The 18,525-nt window shown below is 37.5% G+C and overlaps 1 protein-coding gene across 1 annotated transcript; it reads left to right on the forward strand.

Annotated features, from left to right (window-relative positions):
• Nucleotides 1-3,299: 3,299 nt before the first annotated feature.
• On the forward strand, nt 3,300-11,161 carry CCR6 (C-C motif chemokine receptor 6). Its single transcript, XM_040553076.1, is given in 4 exon segments — nt 3,300-4,615; nt 7,429-7,513; nt 8,229-9,237; nt 9,240-11,161. Coding segments are annotated over 3 exon segments (1,092 nt in total). The 5' UTR covers nt 3,300-4,615; nt 7,429-7,504; the 3' UTR covers nt 9,314-11,161.
• The last annotated feature ends 7,364 nt before the right edge of the window (nt 11,162-18,525 follow it).

The raw sequence follows: 18,525 nt of genomic DNA on the forward strand, positions 1-18,525 counted from the left end.
GGTTATGTTAAAAAAAATTAAACAGGTCATAGATTATCCGAGTTGGAAGGGACCCACAAGGATCATCAAGTCCAACTCCTAATATAATAGTTAATCGAGTAATATAAACAACCTGAATGTAAAAATATAGTTTACATTTTGTGGTCTGAAAGAATGATGGGGAGACCAGAACCTCAGCTGGTGGCTAGTTTTTTTAATCAGATTAAACATTTAAATTTAACTGAATGAACATGAAAGCAAGAAGGAACAGAATACAATGTATGTGCTGCATCTCTTTTAGAACTATAAAAACATCCTGAGTCATTCCAGAAGAAACATGTGGATCCTGGAATAAATCATAGAGTGGTTTTGTTTTCCTTATCTTTCAATATTTTCTTTCTTTAATTAGTGGTGGCAGAAAACTAACATGTGGTGAGATTTGAAAAACCACAGTAACCATACTAGCTCAACGAGAGTAAATTTCCTTTCAGAGCTGTAACTTGTACAAAAGCAAACTACATGTGGGGGCTTCATTTGCATAGCATGCAGATTTTCAAATAGGTGTCTTAAAAAGAAAAAACCCTTTCCATTCGCCACAGTGTGAAGGTGAAGCACAAAGTGTCTGCAAGGAAGGCTGTCTGGGCTTTGTAATTGGGTCAAAAGAAAATGCACTAAGGAGGTAAGTTGCACCAGCTATCTTTTATTAATTTTTGCATTAACCTAAATGGATTTAATTCTTCTCTTTCTGAAAGACTGTTATTCCTGCTGAATTTTGACTATATTGCAGATTAAACATGAGATACGTTGAAATTGGAAAGAACATGAGTATGGAAAAAAATGAGCAAAGTTTTTGTAGTGAGTAGTCTAAAATTCTGATTTATCTTTTAATGAAACAAGCCATCCCATTACATTGAGTCACATTCCATGAAACAGGGTTGATAATATTTAGTTGCTTCTGAGGCTACGCTGTTAGTTTTCAAAATGTGGGCAGATGTCTGGAAGAGACGCTGTTTACTATTACTAGTAGAAGACGTGCGTGTTTGAATATGGATTACAGTCATAATGGATTTGGTTGGTGATTTGAAGTCACATCCATTTTTATAATACAGAGAGAATTATTACTCATTATTTGCTGCTTACATGACTGTGGTGGGCTAGATTTGTCTTTGTGTAAAGAAGTTTGCATTGTGAAGCTCAGAGCCTTCTCATCAGCTCCAGAGATAAGAAAGAAGCACTTAAAGACCCACAGAGAAACGGGCCACAATGAAATACCAGCAAATCCCTGTACCAACACAGAAAGTGTTCCTACCCTCAATGTGCTGTTTTTAACAGGATTGGGGCCCGTGTTTCAAAATGTCAGATATGGTGAGCAGGAATCAGTGGTTTGCTTCAGATGGCATTTAGACAGAAAGTTATCTGTAAATAGGATCTAGGCTGGCTATATATCTGTTATTACAAAAAGTATATGCACCTTATCTTATCAAAAGTAGATGCGCTATTCCTCACAGCACTTCAAGGACAGGAAAATTAGAAATGAAACTTATATTTCCTTTTCAAGAAAGTACAGAAGATGCCTTATGAGCCTCATCTATAGCCCAAATCAGAGGTAACTTAGGCAATCTCTGTTACTGCATTTTGAAATGTAAATAACTTAGCAAAACAGTACAAAATTATTACATATATTTTTTTTTAAGTAAAATCCCTTCTTAGCAAAGATTAACAGAGTGTCCTGAAAACACGTGAGGCTTTGATGGTGAAAATTATTATGAATTATGAAATAAACAGTGCAATGAATAGTACTTCATTATCGTGACTGAGGATGTCTTGAAAGAGTCGCAGGATCTGGGCATGCTGCCAATCATCTAAATGCACAAAACCAAAACGCCGTGTGATAGTTTTGCACCTTCCCCGACATCACTCATGCATCCTCTCCACTCACACTGCGCTGGTCTCTGATGCTAACCAGTGTCTCGACTCTATCTGCTGCTGGTCCTCCCAGGCTGCTGAAAAGATAGGTGTCCTTCTGCGAGTCCTGCTAGTGGGTGCCTTCAGAGCAGTGTGGCAGCTGCCAAGAATACACGAACTGTCCCACAGTGGGCCAAAGGTCCACTCGGTGCCATGTCTTACTTGTGGAAGCAGCCAGAGGCAGACACCTGGGGTGAAGAAACACCTGCCTTGTGGTGCTTGTCCTGGGATCTGCGTGCAGCTCTCAGGAATCCACCTTTAGCCAATTTCCTGGGCTGGGGGCTTCCCGCAGCCTGTTACAATAACAACCTACATGGGCCTATCAGATCTGTGCTCGCCTAATCCCTCTTTGAACTCATGTATGTTTTTCCTCTGTGATGTCCAGGAGCAAAAAATCCCCCAATTTTATCAGTGTTGTGTGATGATATCTTATTTTACCTGATAGCTTCGTGGGCAGCCATCTGTGTGTTTTCATTGTGTGACTCAGTAAATAATTATTTTTCATTCACACCCTCCCCAGACTCATGGTTTTAAAGAACTATCGTGTGTAAGTAGTCTCTGTTCCAGGCTGCCTTTTTTGTCTTTCTTCAGCTAGTTGTTCCTTGCTCCTGATTACTATAGTAATAATCTTGCCTTACCATATGCCTCCCGAGAGGGAATGAGCAGAACGACATTGTAGTTGTGCTGTGGGGGCCTGACAGATTTCTACAGAAGTATTACGTTGATTTCCATCTTCTTATTTCCTGCTTTTCTAATCATTCTTAACAAAAATGTCACCCTTTTATGCTGAGTTTTGTGGAGACTGGATAAGGTAGAACAGCCCCAGACCATTTAAGACATTATAATTTAATACCAATGCATTTGAAAAGAAATGGAAGGTCATAGGCAACTAGAGAAGGACAGATCTCTAAAATATGTCCCAGGTACCTAGAGAGCAACAGAATCACTTGTGGTAGTCAGACTCCAAAATTTCATGCCCATCCCATTGCCACATTGCAAATCTTTTGACCATTGCTGCAACCCAGGTCTCTAACTGCAGCTGCTGGCTTGATTTATCAGAATCAGAAAATTAAAAACAGAAATTTAAAATGGAGACAATCATAGTTGTCTGCTACAATTGTTTCTCTTTGCCTTCTATTTTAACTCATCTTCTTTGCAATGAAACTCACATATCTCTCTTCAATGCACTGAATTTACCAAACATATTTCAAATGCTCAACTGCATATGGAGTTAACCAGATCCATGATGACAGACAGTGAATTAGTTCAATCAACAATAAGGAGTCCAAATTAATTTTATATTGAGTCCATTGAAGTTAGTTGGGTCACAATCCAGATTGATTTCACTCTTTTTTTTTTTTTTTTCACTGTATGCATGTAACAGTGAAGATTTTTTTTTTCAGCCGCAACAGTCAAAACATGCGTGGTTGTGTCAACATACACACACCTATAGAGGGAAAAAATGAAATCCTCATTTCAGGGTTTTTAAGGATCTATGTTAAATCACATTTTGACATGATGCAACATTTTTGTTTCATTCCCTGGGTATGCTCTGTGGAAAGCAGTACCATACTTAAGTGGCTAGGGAACCACTGGTACTGTGAAATATTCTGTTTTGAAAGAAAATATGAGCATGACATCTCTCATCCTGTATTTCTTTATGATGTCCATCATTCTATTAAGCTAGGCATAGCTTACAAGGCTATCTGGTGTCTCTAATGACAAAGCAAGACTCAACTAAGTGCTCAAACACAATTTCTGAAATAAGAAATTAGAATGTAATTTTTACTTTTTTTTTTTTTTTTTTTCCCCTGCTAACATGAACATCTAAATTGCACTAAGGACAGAGGTGGGGGAAAGAACGTTTACAGGTTTTTAAATTCAGGAATCATAAAATGAAGTATTTTCGTGTGTAGTTACAGCTAACTTTAACAACAGACCTGAACAAATCACAGAACCATAGAATGGTTTTGGTTGGAAAAAACCCTTCGTACCTGGGGGGTACGAACCCCCCCCCCCCATACCTTCCTCCAGATCAGGTTGCTCAAGGCCCCATCCAGCCTAACCCTGAACACTTTCAGGAGTTGGGCATGTTTGTACCCAGTGGACAAATACAATTATATTTTCCATCTTTATCTGGGTATTTGCATATTTTATTAGCGGCTCAGGCAAAAGATCTGAATAATGTGCACCTTGATATATGTCAGTTTATTATTTTTTCTTCAGAAAACAGTTCTTAGTCAGTTTTGTAGTTAATGCTTGCTCCAGTTTTGCAGTTCTTCATGACTTTCAGTGAAACCTTAGCGGAATAGGCCATAATTCAGGAAGTGTTCTGAGGACAGTGACAATTGACACCTTACATTTTATGCTAATGCTAGCTTGTCTATTTAAAAACAGTATCACATTATATAGGTAATTGAATTAGTAAATGACTTGCCTCCAGCTTGCATGTCTCCAGCACAGATAAGGTTAAGTATTTTCCTTTACGTAAAAAAGCAGGTTATTGTTATTGCTTGTCAGGAGGAAGTGGTGATAATTTCAATTGAACTCTGTACCTTTGACTAATGCCGTCTATTGACGCTGATTGTAAATGTGCTTGAGACAGCCACAAAAGAATGTAACAGAATCACACATCCTCTTCGACCTGATCTTCTGACCATTTTCAAATCTGGTAAGTACTAACATAAGACAGTTTATCTATAATGTATGGTGAATGTACTAAGCCACATGACTTTGTAGGAGTGTGCTTACAATGGTAGGTAATGCTTGAAAAATAATTATTAGTTTCCTTGAAGTGCTGAGAATTTTTTTCCTTATAGAAATCTGTCTTTTTCCTGAGGTTTTTCTTTGGCTTGTCTTTTGCTTGTATAATTCCAAATACTTTGTACTGAAGAATGCATTTTAGTCTTCTTTTTGAGTATTCACATACTGCTTTCATAGTAAAAAGAAATGTTAATGTAGATAGAATGGAAAATAGTAGGGTAAAAAATACAAGGCTTATATGACATTTAATATGCAGAACCTGAGTATGTTTGTGTACATGTGCATAGACAAGCCCATATGCAATATAAGGAATATTAGAATGTACCCAACCACATCCACCCTTATATATGTGGAAATTTATTTCTGATAATTTCCTAATACATTAGTGCTAAATAAAGCCATAAATATTCAGGTTATAAATTATAAAGCTGCCTATTGTAAGACTATTGGAGAGATTTAATTTAGGGTGGGGAAAAGTGTTTAAAGAGGTTCTGATTCACCTTCTTTTGCAGCCAATGCACCTTCCTAATAACTTCAGTGAATGCTGTTTCAGAATCATAAAAGGAAATCAGTTCAAGAGGTTTAAATCAGGTCCTAAATCTGATCTTTGCTATTCTGGTTTCAGTTTGAATCTTTGTCTACCACTCTCGTAGCAACCAGCCTCGGGAAGCTTTTGCTGGGCAGTGGAAGTACTTTTGTGAAGAAATGTGAACTGCTGGTGCCCTTGTGAATTTCTGTATCACTAGAGAGAGCATGCAGCTCTCCTGTGCTCAGTAGCTTTCTGCTGAACGCTTCTGAGGAGCAGAGAGCCTTTCCACAGTGCTATTCTGAAGAGGTGTCCTTACAGACTTTAAGAAACACTTGTACTTCCCTTCTTCTAAATTGTGTTCACCCTGCCTTCTTCTCTGTACACTTTATACTAATGTTTAAGAGTTACTTTGGCAACATGGAATACGGAGCACTTTTTTTTAGAGAGTATATATACCATCAGGCTCTTTGTATGTTACAACCATGTACATCCTAGAAAGATATTTGTCATTCCATTTTTTTTTCCAAGAATAAAATAGCACTTCCTAAAATAATAACCTAGACAGGTATCCATTTAGTGCTGACTGAAGAGTTACCATGCTGACAGCCTGGTGCAAAGGGTACAGGGACACCGAGAAGGGGGCGTGTGTCTGCCTGGCTGGGGGCAGAGGAGGGTAAAGCAGCAGATGGAGACTAGTGGTGCTCAGAGAACACAGGCCAGGAACCACAGCCCTAGGTGAACTGTACAGCATCACTGCTTGCCTTATACACCTTTGCACTTCAGAGAGACGCTTTAAATTGTTAAAGTTTGCTTCAGAAAGCGTTCAAGGGCTTTCAGGCTGTCATAACCAGCAGCTTTTAAAAATCAGCTTTGAAACAGTGGCAGAGGAAGCTGGAGTGGTGGTTAAAGGTTTCTTTAAAGGAAAGGAAAGCCAGAGAAGCTGTGATGCTTAGACAACATCATATGGTATGGGTTTCTACCCATCTGAAGACCTGCAATTTGAGCCAGCCTCCTCACATGAGTCACACAGACTTTGATCCTCGTTATGCCTTTGGACAGTGAAGAGTGTTTGGTTCCTTCCCTCCCCCAGCTTCCTTCTAATATCTGGACTGCATCTGCCCCACTTTTACATATTATCAGTCTCTCCCTTTTTCAAAACTCAGGTAATTCCTAAACAGGAAAGATTTGTTAATCTAGACTTAAGATTGACCCATGTATACATCCTAATTAACACCACAACTAGTAAAAGCAGAGAAACTCCGAATGAACCTGACGTTCACACTCTTGGCAAATAAGGGGCCAGTCCCTGCAATTACTGTGTGGTTATGTGCAGTTCTCATGGAGCAGGTAAGGGAAAGGAGGGGACTGATTTCATGCAGGGGAATGCTGAGGAACTAAATCTGCTGCCTCTGGGCTCCTGTGTGAGGTTAAGCGAGTCATTTAAACCCAGCTTTGTGCATGTGGCCACCAATGGCATGTTCCCCATTTTATCCACCTGTGACTTCAGACCCTGTGGTCTGATTTGCGGAAGTCTGAGCCTCCCTGCAACCAGAGTCAATGGATTTAGTAATTTACATAACTGAAGTACTGTACTGCATAATGCTAGGCACTCCTAAAAGTGATGTTGGGGTGGGGGACAAGTGCCCCAAACTGAACATCCCAAGTGAATACTTACAGTAATGACTCAGTGCTCTAGTTCTTCTCTGTAAAACAAAGATAATCACACCAAAAAAAAAAAAAAAGTAAAAAGTTTAAATGGTGCATTATTGTTACGGAATATAGTAAGGTGCTGCTGTTTTACTGTTCTGTATACATCTCAATACACGAATTTACATTATCATACAGAGTTTTTGAAAGTAAAATGTCATTTATTTGTATTTCTTGTGGTGCAAAGTCAATGTGAACTGAGAATCACATATTCTCATGTATCGCTTATTAGCTCTCTGAATAAGTAATCCATATGTAAGACTGTACTCATAATCATACCCATGCAAGCCATCCACCCTCCCAGCTGCACAAAGTGCTGCAGCGATGTGTGATTTGTTGAGATGCTATCTTGTTGATATAGCTGAAGTGAGATGATTCTTCTTTGAATGACTTGTATTTCCAATTGTTTTCCTACTTCTCCACATTTCTTGTGCTGCTTTCCCCATCAAACTCTTTCTTTTTTTTTTTTTTTTTTTCATTTTCAGAAATCCTTGGAAAGCATTCTGTACTTCTTCACCATATATATATCTATATATACCTTTTCAGAAGTGTACTGGCAAAATGAATATTGTAAGTACTCAATTAACACATTACATCAGTAAATAATAAAGCAAAGAACCTGGCAGTCCCAGTTCTTTGAGGCTGCTGGTCCAACTGCCATAATTTCAGGAGTGATTGGGTGATGAGAAGTTTCTTACTCAGTAAATTTCACTGAAAATGCATGCCATTTCTTAGGTTTGTTACCTCCTCATTTAACAACCAGCCTGGTGTCTGCATTGCAAGGAACTGCACCTCAGGCTAGCTATCCCAGAATTTAGATTCTTCTGTGATGGCAAATTATTCCTTTCTGCATAACGTATTTAGGGATGGAATCCTTTGGGCCATCCCAAAAGATTATCTCCATGTTTATAGTTTAATTAAGATTTTGTGATCTTCACTAGTTAGTTCTTTTATGTGTGCTCTGCAGTGTTAAACTCATTTGTAATTTGGGTGGGTGGAAACTGTAAAACAGGTAGTACTGGAGGAAACAACACTGCTATGGACTGTCTCAAGAGAAACTTGATATGGGCTTGAAGCTGAAGGTAGGAAGTGCTGGACAGAAATATTACAGTTACTATAAGGGAAATGTCACTTCCATTTCAAATCAGCAAGCCTTGCAATACTATTTTTTCCAAATCCATTACTATATTGTATTTGTATAATGTTGTTATCTATCATCTTTCAATTATATAGAAATTGCAGAGATTTAAGGTGTGAGTTAACTTGTGATCTTCTTTTTTTACAGACAGAGTCTAGTATCACAGATTATCTGTATGATTCAGACTATGCTTCTCTAATTGCACAACCCTGCTCTAAGTGGGAAGTGAGGATCTTCACAAAAGCATTTCTGCCAGTTGCATACTCGTTGATTTGTATCATCGGCCTACTTGGTAACATCTTTGTAGTGATGACCTTTGCTTTATATGAAAGAACCAAGTCCATGACGGACGTTTACCTCTTCAACATGGCCATCGCGGACATCCTGTTTGTTCTCACCCTCCCACTGTGGGCAGTGAACTATGCTGCTGACAAATGGATTTTCGGTAATTTCATTTGCAAAATGGCCAGAGGTATCTATGCAATCAACTTCAGCTGTGGCATGCTGCTTTTGGCCTTTATCAGTGTGGACCGGTACATTGCAATCGTACAGGCAACAAAGTCATTTAAGCTAAGGGCAAGAACACTTGCATACAGTAAACTGATTTGTTTGGCTGTGTGGGTATCATCAATTTTAATTTCCAGTTCCTCTTTTCTATACAGTGAAAGTTACAGCTTCTCCATCAATGAAACCAAAGAGATTTGTGACCACAGATTTGACAAAATGGCTGAAAGCACTATGCTGAAATCACTGCTGTTGTGTCTACAAGTTGGATTTGGATTTTTTTTACCTTTCATATTTATGTTTTTTTGCTATACATTCATAATCAAATCCTTACAACAAGCTCAGAATTCCAAGAGAAACAAAGCAATTCGTGTGATTGTATTAATTGTAGCTGTTTTCCTAGTTTGCCAGGTACCCTATAACATTGTTCTTCTTGTGGCAGCTGTAAATATGGGTAAGATGGACAAATCTTGTGACTCTGAAAAGGCAATGGCCTATGCAAAATACACCACTGAAGCCATAGCATTTTTACACTGTTGCCTGAACCCTGTGCTCTATGCATTTATCGGAGTGAAGTTTAGAAGTTACTTTGTGAAGATAATGAAGGACCTATGGTGCATGAGACACAAGAAATACAATAAACGTGGTTCAAGGACAATTCCGATATTTATCATTCAAGACAGACTAGTGAAATTCTGACTGACAATGCATCTTCTTTTACTATATAATACAATTCGAAAAACATTATTACTGAAGGACTCTGCTCACCAAGCAACCCAAACCAGCCTCACTGTGCCTGTGGTAGCCAGTCTTTTGGGCTTCTCTGCACCTCAAACGGAGCTCTCATGACCAACAACTCCTTTCAAGAAAACGATTAAGATAAAATAACGACACTGTCCTGTGGAAAACTGAAGTCTTATTCACCTCTCTTAACATTCATGCTCTTCTAAAGTGCATTCTTGTAGAATTATTAAAAGTGAATTTTACAGAGGAATGCTTCTTGTTTTTAATAATAATAATAATTAAAAAAAAAAGTGTCTTCTCTGTTCTGCATCACTGAAATATCTCAAAAGTACTAAGTAAATGAATCAGTTTATGTCCTGGCTCATTCTACTGACATTTATGTTGTTGCTATTAACTATTTTTACCTGGAAATCTTATTTAAGTGTAGGTCTCCATGGTGCTTTTGCTGCAGACAGGTCACTTTATAATACCAACCTAAAATATGGCATTTTGAGCAATGTATGGCAAGCAGAGCTAACATAGAAATGAAGAAACAGGCTCAAGGATTCTGGAATAGGTGGGCTTAGGTGTCAGGTCTCATAAATCTTTGCCCAGTTCTATGCTCCACCTGCTCATCGGGAATTGCAGAAGGTTACGCCAAAGCTGAGACTGGTTAAAGCCAACAAAGACGTGCCTACTAAAGACAATGTTACAATAAATAAATTACACAAAATAAGAGAGCTTTGCAACATGCACAGAAAGGTTTTCTGAAATCTCATTAGACTATTTTCTGAACAGAGAAAGCAGCTTTATCTGAGAGATTCTTCCCTTCATTTGGCAGTAGATTCCAGTTTTGCCTTCAGTTGAAGCTGATCAGCTTGTGAACATTTTTCTGTGTTGTTGTTTCTTTATGTTGTTATTTTTCTCTTTCTAGCTGAAATTCATACTCCACTTTCCAGAAGCTAGAAAACTGAACAGAAATGTAATTATTCAAATTCCAACTCTTTTTTTTTTTTTTTTTTTTTTGAACTAGATTCATCAAAAAACATGCATTTCTTTGTATTTTGCTATTGTTGGCAAAGCTTCCTTAGGAAGGGATTTACTAGCATGAAGTATGTACGTATGAAATTTGTTAGCTCCAAAATTATTAAGGTCTATGCCTAAAAAAAAACCACAATCTGACTTAATTCAGCCAAAATTTTTACTGAGTTAGTCAGCATTTATCTCGCTCTGGATATAGGGATATTTCTAATAAATTCAATTAGTTTTACCCAGCAAACCCTCAGTGGAACTTGTGTTCATTGAGGGAGCTTCACCACCTTTTAACTGTGCAGGGTGTGGAGAGGTAGAGAGGAACAGGAGCTGATGCATTTCATAGAGCTGGAGGGCAGAGGGGCAGGGCAAGACGTAGGAGACAAGAACACACCTGCTACCTGCTTGCAGTCTGCTGAAGTTCCTACCACAAATTAATGCAATGTGCAGCTCACAGTTTGCCTTGGATGTCCTCTTTTATACTCATGGCTGAGGAGACAGAGAAAGAAGTAACCACATCTTTCAGTGGCAATCCAAAGGGCCAAGAGGGGCAGTGCTGGAGCTGAAGAAGACTTGAGGAAGGGTGTTGATATGGTACGATGTGAAATTGGTACTGCTTGTGCTGATGTAATCCATCCTTGTTTACAGTGCACTGTGAGGTTCTTAAATATCAGTGCCAGATGTGATAAAGATTGTATGCATTTATCATCACTGAATAGTAACTTAGGCAAGAATATGATGCAAAATAATGTAAATGCATATGTGTGCATTTGCTGTATGATCTTCTGCATGAGAATTCAACAAATAAAAATGTTACTGAAAAGGAAAGAAAAACCTCATCTCTAAGTTTCTTGCCACATTTATTACCTTGAAAACTCTCTTATTCAGTGCAAAATCTCTCATGCCTGAGGACAGCATGTCACCCTCAGGATCTGGATGAAGGACCTATGCCCTGCTGCACTGACTTAAACCCACCCGGTGCCACAACAGCTCTCAGGCGGACAGACCCCTGTGAGGCTTGAGCAAAGCCTGCAGCCTCCTGCAGTCCCTGTAGCCACGTCTGCAGGGCTTGTCATCAGCCCGTGACAACCTTGGTAAAAAAATCACTTGAGGTACAGCTGAAACCATGAATGATCTCCCCATCTCTGGGAGAAATGGGGTGAGAGGGTGGGAAGAGCTCACAAGGGGCTGCTGAGCAGGTAGAAATGGGGCTCCAACAAGCGGGGCACAGGCTTGGTGTCCTTACAATTTTTACTTGAATTTGGTAGGCAACTACAGAAGTGGGGGTTGTTAAACATTTAATTTACACATAATACCTCCTTAATTTGTGTGTGTGAGAGAGAGAAATCTACTCTCAGATAAAAGCGTGAGACCAGTTCAGAGTAAAACCACAGGAAGGACAGAACTGCTAGGCATTGGGCAGCTGATGGTCAGCAGATGTCACTGGTGATCCTCCACGTCCAGACATTCAGGGTCTTTTGTTCAATGAGCACATCAACAGAACTGTCAGGTGAGCTCAGGTTGGTGCTGGGAGTTTAAGGAATGAAAAGGGCACAGATTTATAGGAAATTGCGTGGTATTCTCACTGCAGAATAACTTTTCAGAGCTTGCTATGGATGCTGGTTTTTACCAAAATAACTGTGGTAGCTGTGCAGTACACTGCATAGTCAATACATGGTGAAAATTTATTTTGTGTTGCATATACTTCAGCAGTTATTTTTGAAGAAAAAAATAATAGTTCTTAGATGGATCTTCATTTTCTATTATGTTTAAAGACCGAAGAATACATACTGTGTTGTGTCAAGGCATAGACACAGAAAATGCAGCTGATAAGTTTTGACAAGGCAATTCATATCCTCCTCCAGCTGGAGGCTGGGGTTGGGCTGTGGTATTGGTTGCATGTACAAATTCTTTGCTTGTGAGTGGATTTCATTCTGCTTTTGGTTGCTACATGGGGGCCTTGCTTGACACTTCCCATTCAAGTGGTTCAGAAGGAGGTAGGTCATCTGTGCAGAGCGTAAAATAAAGCTGTAACATCTCAGTGTAGACAGCCTAACTAAATCTGTTTTCTGACACATATCTTGAAAACTGACCTGACTTACTGACCAGCTTCCCATAAAAAGTGTCAGTTTTCTTCCCATGATATTTAGATTTTGTGTGTTAATTTTTCTCTTGATATATTCATTTTCTTAGAAGAGTGATCACTATAAGCTAGCGAACCTGCGAACCTCTTTTGAGTCATACTGGACAGAGGAGATGAAAGTCATTTGGGCCTCGCTACTTGGAAGGACAGGCGTAGGAAAGAAGGTGAAAATTATGTGCAAAGAGAGCAAACGGTTAGAGATGATGGGTAGAAACTGAAGAGAAAGGACGAAACAGTCTAGAGAGGAACTTTTTTTTTTTTTTGATAGAAGGTTATCGGTAACTGATGATTAAGTACATAACAGGTGTAACTGATAACTCTACTTTTAATCTTTGTAGGGCAATCTTACTGTGTAGAATTGGGAAAATTTTGGGAATTGCCAGTTTTACTGATAAAAGTACTAAGAAAATGGTACTTGAGGCTTTGAGAATTTGGACTGAATTTGAAAAATAGATTTTGATTCAGTGAAAATGATAAAGTTTTCAAAATGTCAAAACAGTATATCTCATGAAACATCTAAAATGTGTTGATATTTCCGGTTAGTTTTCAGATACTGTAATAAAAAACAAGGAAATGATTTCACAAAACCACTGAAAGAATCTCATAATCTGTTTTTTAGGCTGTTGCTGAGCAACCAGGGTATTCCCACCACCACCGACCTGTGGGTTTGGAGCTCATACCCTCTTGAAAGAAGCCCATGCAAAGTACAGATCCCCTTCCTTCCCCCACACCCCCCAAAAAAACAAAAAGAGGATGCTTCACCCTTAAAGTGTGCTACACGTATATCTCTGATTCTCTTCTGGGTGGTGTAGTTGCAGGTCCTTCAGGCTGAAGAAGGAATTAAATAACATCTCCTCTTGTGGACAAATGACATAACCTGATGGTAAAGATATGACCACTAAGCAAGGAGTTGGTCTCTGGCAGCTTTGAACAGAGCTAAGTTCCTTTTATTACAAGTTCCTTAAAACAAATTCTCAATTTTTTGTTGAATGAACTCCATTATCTAACCTGATTTGAAAATTGTCTAGGTTTTACTTAGTCAAAAAAAAAAAAAAGACCTATTCATTTAAAAGCTATTTCAATAGTGAAAGTTTTTATTGACCCAGTCAGGATCCTTTCCCTATCAAACCGAAAAACTTATTGCTTGTGCAATTTCATAACTGAAATCTGTAGTTGGTTTTCTTTGGATTTATTGTATTATGTAACTCAATTGTATATCCTGATGCATGACTCATATTTTCAAGAAATCATCGTCTTCCATTTATTTTTCATTGTTTTTTAATGAGAAATACGTGCTGAATTACTGCATTATCAATTTGATCTATATATAAAGCAAGTTAAGACAATTGAATCGATATTCTTCTATCAAAATGTTTTAAAGCTCTTATTCAGTAGTCATAGTTTTGGCATTCCTAAAGAATTATTATAGTTCATACAAAATAATTTAATTAATATATATTTAATCTGTAGTAACTGGAATTTATGTATAAACCTGTATTTCACTGAGAATTAGGGGAAATAGAGAATATTGAGCTCCTTTCATAAGAAACAAGGGAGTAAGAGATGAAGATTGGAGCAAGAGCTTTTTGTCAAAATAGAAAATATCTGTGCTCTTGATTTATGTGAATGATAGATAGCCCTGCTGTTTTAGCACAGAACATGGTAGATTTACTTATGATGTATTTGTGCTTAATTTTATTTGGTAAGTAGGAATTATAAATAAAAAAAAAAAAAAACCTACCTAATTACCAGAAAATTTTTGTGGGTTTTGTTGTTGTTTATTTATTTATTTGTTTGATGTTGTTTGTTTCTTAGCCAGGATTGGATTATCCAGCTATGGCTTAGCTGTGATCTCTGGTCCCATTTCTGAAAAAAATTTACAGACATATGGAGCCATTAAAGTAGTTACAACTGTAACTCAACTTGCTGTCCTTGATTTTATTTGTTCATCTTTTGTTAGTATTCTGTTTTTAATCTATGGACTTCTTGTAGTTATCAGATCAAGTTGTGCTTCTATTCCAGGTAATTTGTTAATATTTTTTACTAGGATCAAGCTCTTAGCAAAATATTATTATAAAAACATTTCTAGGTTCTGTCTTCCATTAAAAATTACAGAATGATAGAGAAAAAGGAGCACTAAGATACAGAAATATAGAGTTTGTTAGAAAGCATAAATGAAAGGTGTGTATATTATAATTATATAATGAAGAATATATGCACATACATTCTTTACCTTATGGCTTTCCTCAAACCTATGTTTTGTCATTGAACTGTAATTGTGTGATGTTGTTAAATATTCTTTCAACCAGTACACCCCTCCCTAGAGAACAGCTGCTGATGAGATTTTCTTTTATCATTTCAGTTTTGTTTTGTTTTGTTTTTCCCATTATAAAGACATCAAATTAATCTTTGCTTCATTCTGTAAGGGTGTTTATGGACAAATACTTCCTGGCAAAGCAACTGTGGAAGAAATTTCTTGCCCTGAATGTCTTTCTACAAGTTTCAGAGTCTTAGGTGAGACTCAGTACCTCACTCTGAATTCTGCTAACACATTTTAGCAGTGTTTTACTCACATGTATAAGTTGGGTTTTCAGTTAATTGTGACATGGCTGAGGGGCACAAGTGACCAAAGGGAGGAGGCCACTTTTAAAACCCTTGCAGATATCAAGCTATGCCCCAAAATAATCCCAGAAAATAGTACAAAATGTACAGGCTTTAGGAAGAGAGTCATGTAAACAACTGGAATAAAATAAATCCTGAAGCTTCTCATCAGTTCTGCAGCCCTTTAGCTTCTCATCAGTTCTGCAGCCCCCCCCCCCCCCCCCCCCCTTTTTTTTTTCTTTGTAGAAAGCTCCATGAATGATTTTTGTCAGATTTTCAAAACTAGGTGGTAGTAGTGCTTGATTGTTTTGCACCAAGAAGTGTTGGTCCATTATGATCTCAGTAAGAAAGGCACTCAGACACTATAAGGTGTTATTTAAATGCTGTTTTATTAGAGCTAGCAATATTTATCCTTAGCCAAAATGTTTTCCTTTGGAGTTAACTGCCATGTAACATGTAGCAGTGTTAATGTTTTTTTTTATTCCAAGTAGTCTACAGATTTCAAGGTTAGTGTGAAATGTTGCAGACTGTTCCCCCATAAGATTAGAAATAATGCTTTCAGTAAAACCACTGGTATATTTTATCTACACAGCAGAAAAACAACAAACCAAGCTGTTTAAAGGGTGAATTGAAGGATAAAATTAATGGAGATTAAGAAGGATGCATTTTACAAATGACAAAGCCTGAAAATTTGTCAATGGCTTTTGAAGAACAGGTTTAGCATGAACTGTCTAAAATTATTTCAAATAAGAAATCCCCAGCTGCACCTGCAAAAAGATATTCAAAAATTATTTGTTATAAAGGGATCTATATGATATATTTACAAATGAGAACTGTGAATAACTTACACAATTCAGTGGATAATGCAGCAAACATTATGGCACACATTTACCCTGCTTTGAAGAGAGAGCTGTACTAGGCAGCTCAACAAACTTAACCATCTATTCCTGACTTTGCTGTGGAGAACAAAATGAGCAGTTTGTTTAGCTGTCTTCTGTTTGGAAAAAACACATAACATGGAGAACACCAACGATTTTACATTAACTGGGCATTGGGATTTACTTAGTGAGTCAGGTCCTTTTTAATATAGTGTTTATTTTTGATGGCTAATGTAGTTTTTGCATCTTTCTGTTGGTTTTACTGTGTTTACCTACACATTTAGTCTGTTCTTCTCTGCATTATTCTAGTTTTATACTGTTGCAATTCTGAAATTCTTTATCACCAGATTGTCACATGTATTGCTTCAGACTGTCATTATGTTGCTTAGAAGAGAAGTTTACTGAAATCGAAGGGGAGATTTGTCTACCACATTTTTCCCTTCTCAGCTTGTGAAAGTTAATTCCTGGTCTAAATCTATATATTTTCAATTCACATATTTGATTTAATGATAAGTACAGTCCCGGAAGGAGGGAAAACAAGCATGTATCATACTACATGTACTACATATTTCCTGTCTGAAACCCCTGGCTTCCCACTTGATTGCGTTATAGGAGAATATTGAAGGACAATTTCATTTTCAGCATTATAGAGTCTGGCAGTCAGTGCAATTTGTACTATTCACTAAGAGTGAAAATACTCAAGAGATGTAAGTGAAGACTGAGTTTTGACATAGAATAGATAGAATGAAATTATTGGCAGAAAATATTAAAAGTTCTGAGTTTGCTGCTCTGGTATATAGTGTGTAATCTCTGATAAGGTACTGACTATTTGGTGGAGAATGCAGTGAATTAAGGTGTTGGTTGTGTTTTTTTTTGGTTTTGTTTGTTTTTTGTTGTCTGTTGTTTTTGTGTGTGTTTGGCTTTTAAGTAAAAAAAAATATAGTTATGTGTAGAAATTTCTGCCAAATATTGCTTCATTGAAGAAATGTTCACAGCAGTTTTATGTATTTTTATGCATTCATAACAAAAGCTAAAACAACAGATTTTATTTAAAAAAAAAAAGGGGGGGGGGAAAAGGGGAAAATAAAAGCAAATAAAGGACTAAATCTAGACTGAAGCACAAAATCCAAGTTACAAACAGACTTTTGTAAAGACCCTTCTAGCAGACCCCAAATGCAACAGTTCTTTGAAGGATTCTGCCTGGATGCTGTGGTTGTAAACAATCTACAAGCTTTCTGTCTCTAACTTTAATCACCTCAGAAAAATGATCATTTATTTTTAAGGCTATATAACCTGTAAATAGGAAACTTTCTTCTCTCTAGTTTATCTGCTGACTTCTACCCCACAAAAGAATTTTTGGGAATGCAGTTATCAGAAATGAATATTCCTCGAAATCTACTTCCTCCTGTAGCTTCCTACAGGTAACATGCCTAAGATATGGGCAAACTGTTGGATACTCCAGAGTGCCTGATAAAGTCCTGAACATCTCCAGCAAATAATTGGAGTACACAGGAATCCTGTTAGACATGGACTTGTTCATATATTTCTTGCCTCAGGATAGGAACCAAAGTATCCTAGTGGACTGAAAAGATAAAAAGAAGCTACCCACGACAGTGCAGGATATGGGATCTGACAACTACAAGCATACGGGTTAATGTTTTTAGTATATGTTCATATATGACTCTTCCCACAGACCTTAATATCCCATAGAACTAGGCAGTGGAATATCCTTATGGGAAAAAAAAAAAGAAAATATCATCTGTTATATGGTCTGATATCAACTGCGATAGACTTGTAATTTACAGAATTCTCTTTACAGACAGGTTTATGCTCCCATTTCCCAGGCAGTGAATGCCACTGTCAGATGCATCTTGTCTGGGTGGTGTAGCATATACAGAAACATTGTGCACTAAAGGAACTTACAGTGTGATTTAAAAAATACTAAAGTAATGAACAGCTGAAGGCCCAGCTGTCAAAATAATACTGCCCATGGAAGTCTGTCTTGGAAAGGAAGCAGGGTTTAGTGTTAACTGACAGAAAGTCAGTTTTGTTGCTGTAAGCTGTATCCACTTTATTGCTTTCAGATTTGTTATAAACTTTGTACCTCTAATTAGCAAAGTGTCCCTGTTGTGGATTTGGTTCAAGGTTGGCTGATGACAGCAGCTGGAGAAGTAGATGTCTTGTTATAAACAGAATGAGCCAATTGTGTAGGATCACACAGTTCAGCAACAGAGCACTGCTCCATTTTAAAAAGTGTCTGCAAATCATTGATACTGTCTTATTGACCCATGTTTGGATTCTTGAGTGTATCTGAAAACTGTCTGGGCTTTTCATCAGAGTTCAGTAGCTGGTAAGGTATACCAAAACACAACTGTTCATAGATTAAGAATTATTAAAATTTCACATTTAATATCATGATCTGTTCTGAGAAACTAATATTATCCTGAGAATCCCTTAAAATTACTTTAAAGAGCATGCATTAATTTTAGGCATAAAAGTAATTATTTTTTTGGTTATTTTAAAAAAAATCGGTGTGCTTAGATTTGGTCTATTGCTCATTCAG

This window comes from Cygnus olor, chromosome 3, assembly GCF_009769625.2.
Source record: "Cygnus olor isolate bCygOlo1 chromosome 3, bCygOlo1.pri.v2, whole genome shotgun sequence".
NCBI classification, from domain to species: Eukaryota; Metazoa; Chordata; class Aves; order Anseriformes; family Anatidae; genus Cygnus; species Cygnus olor.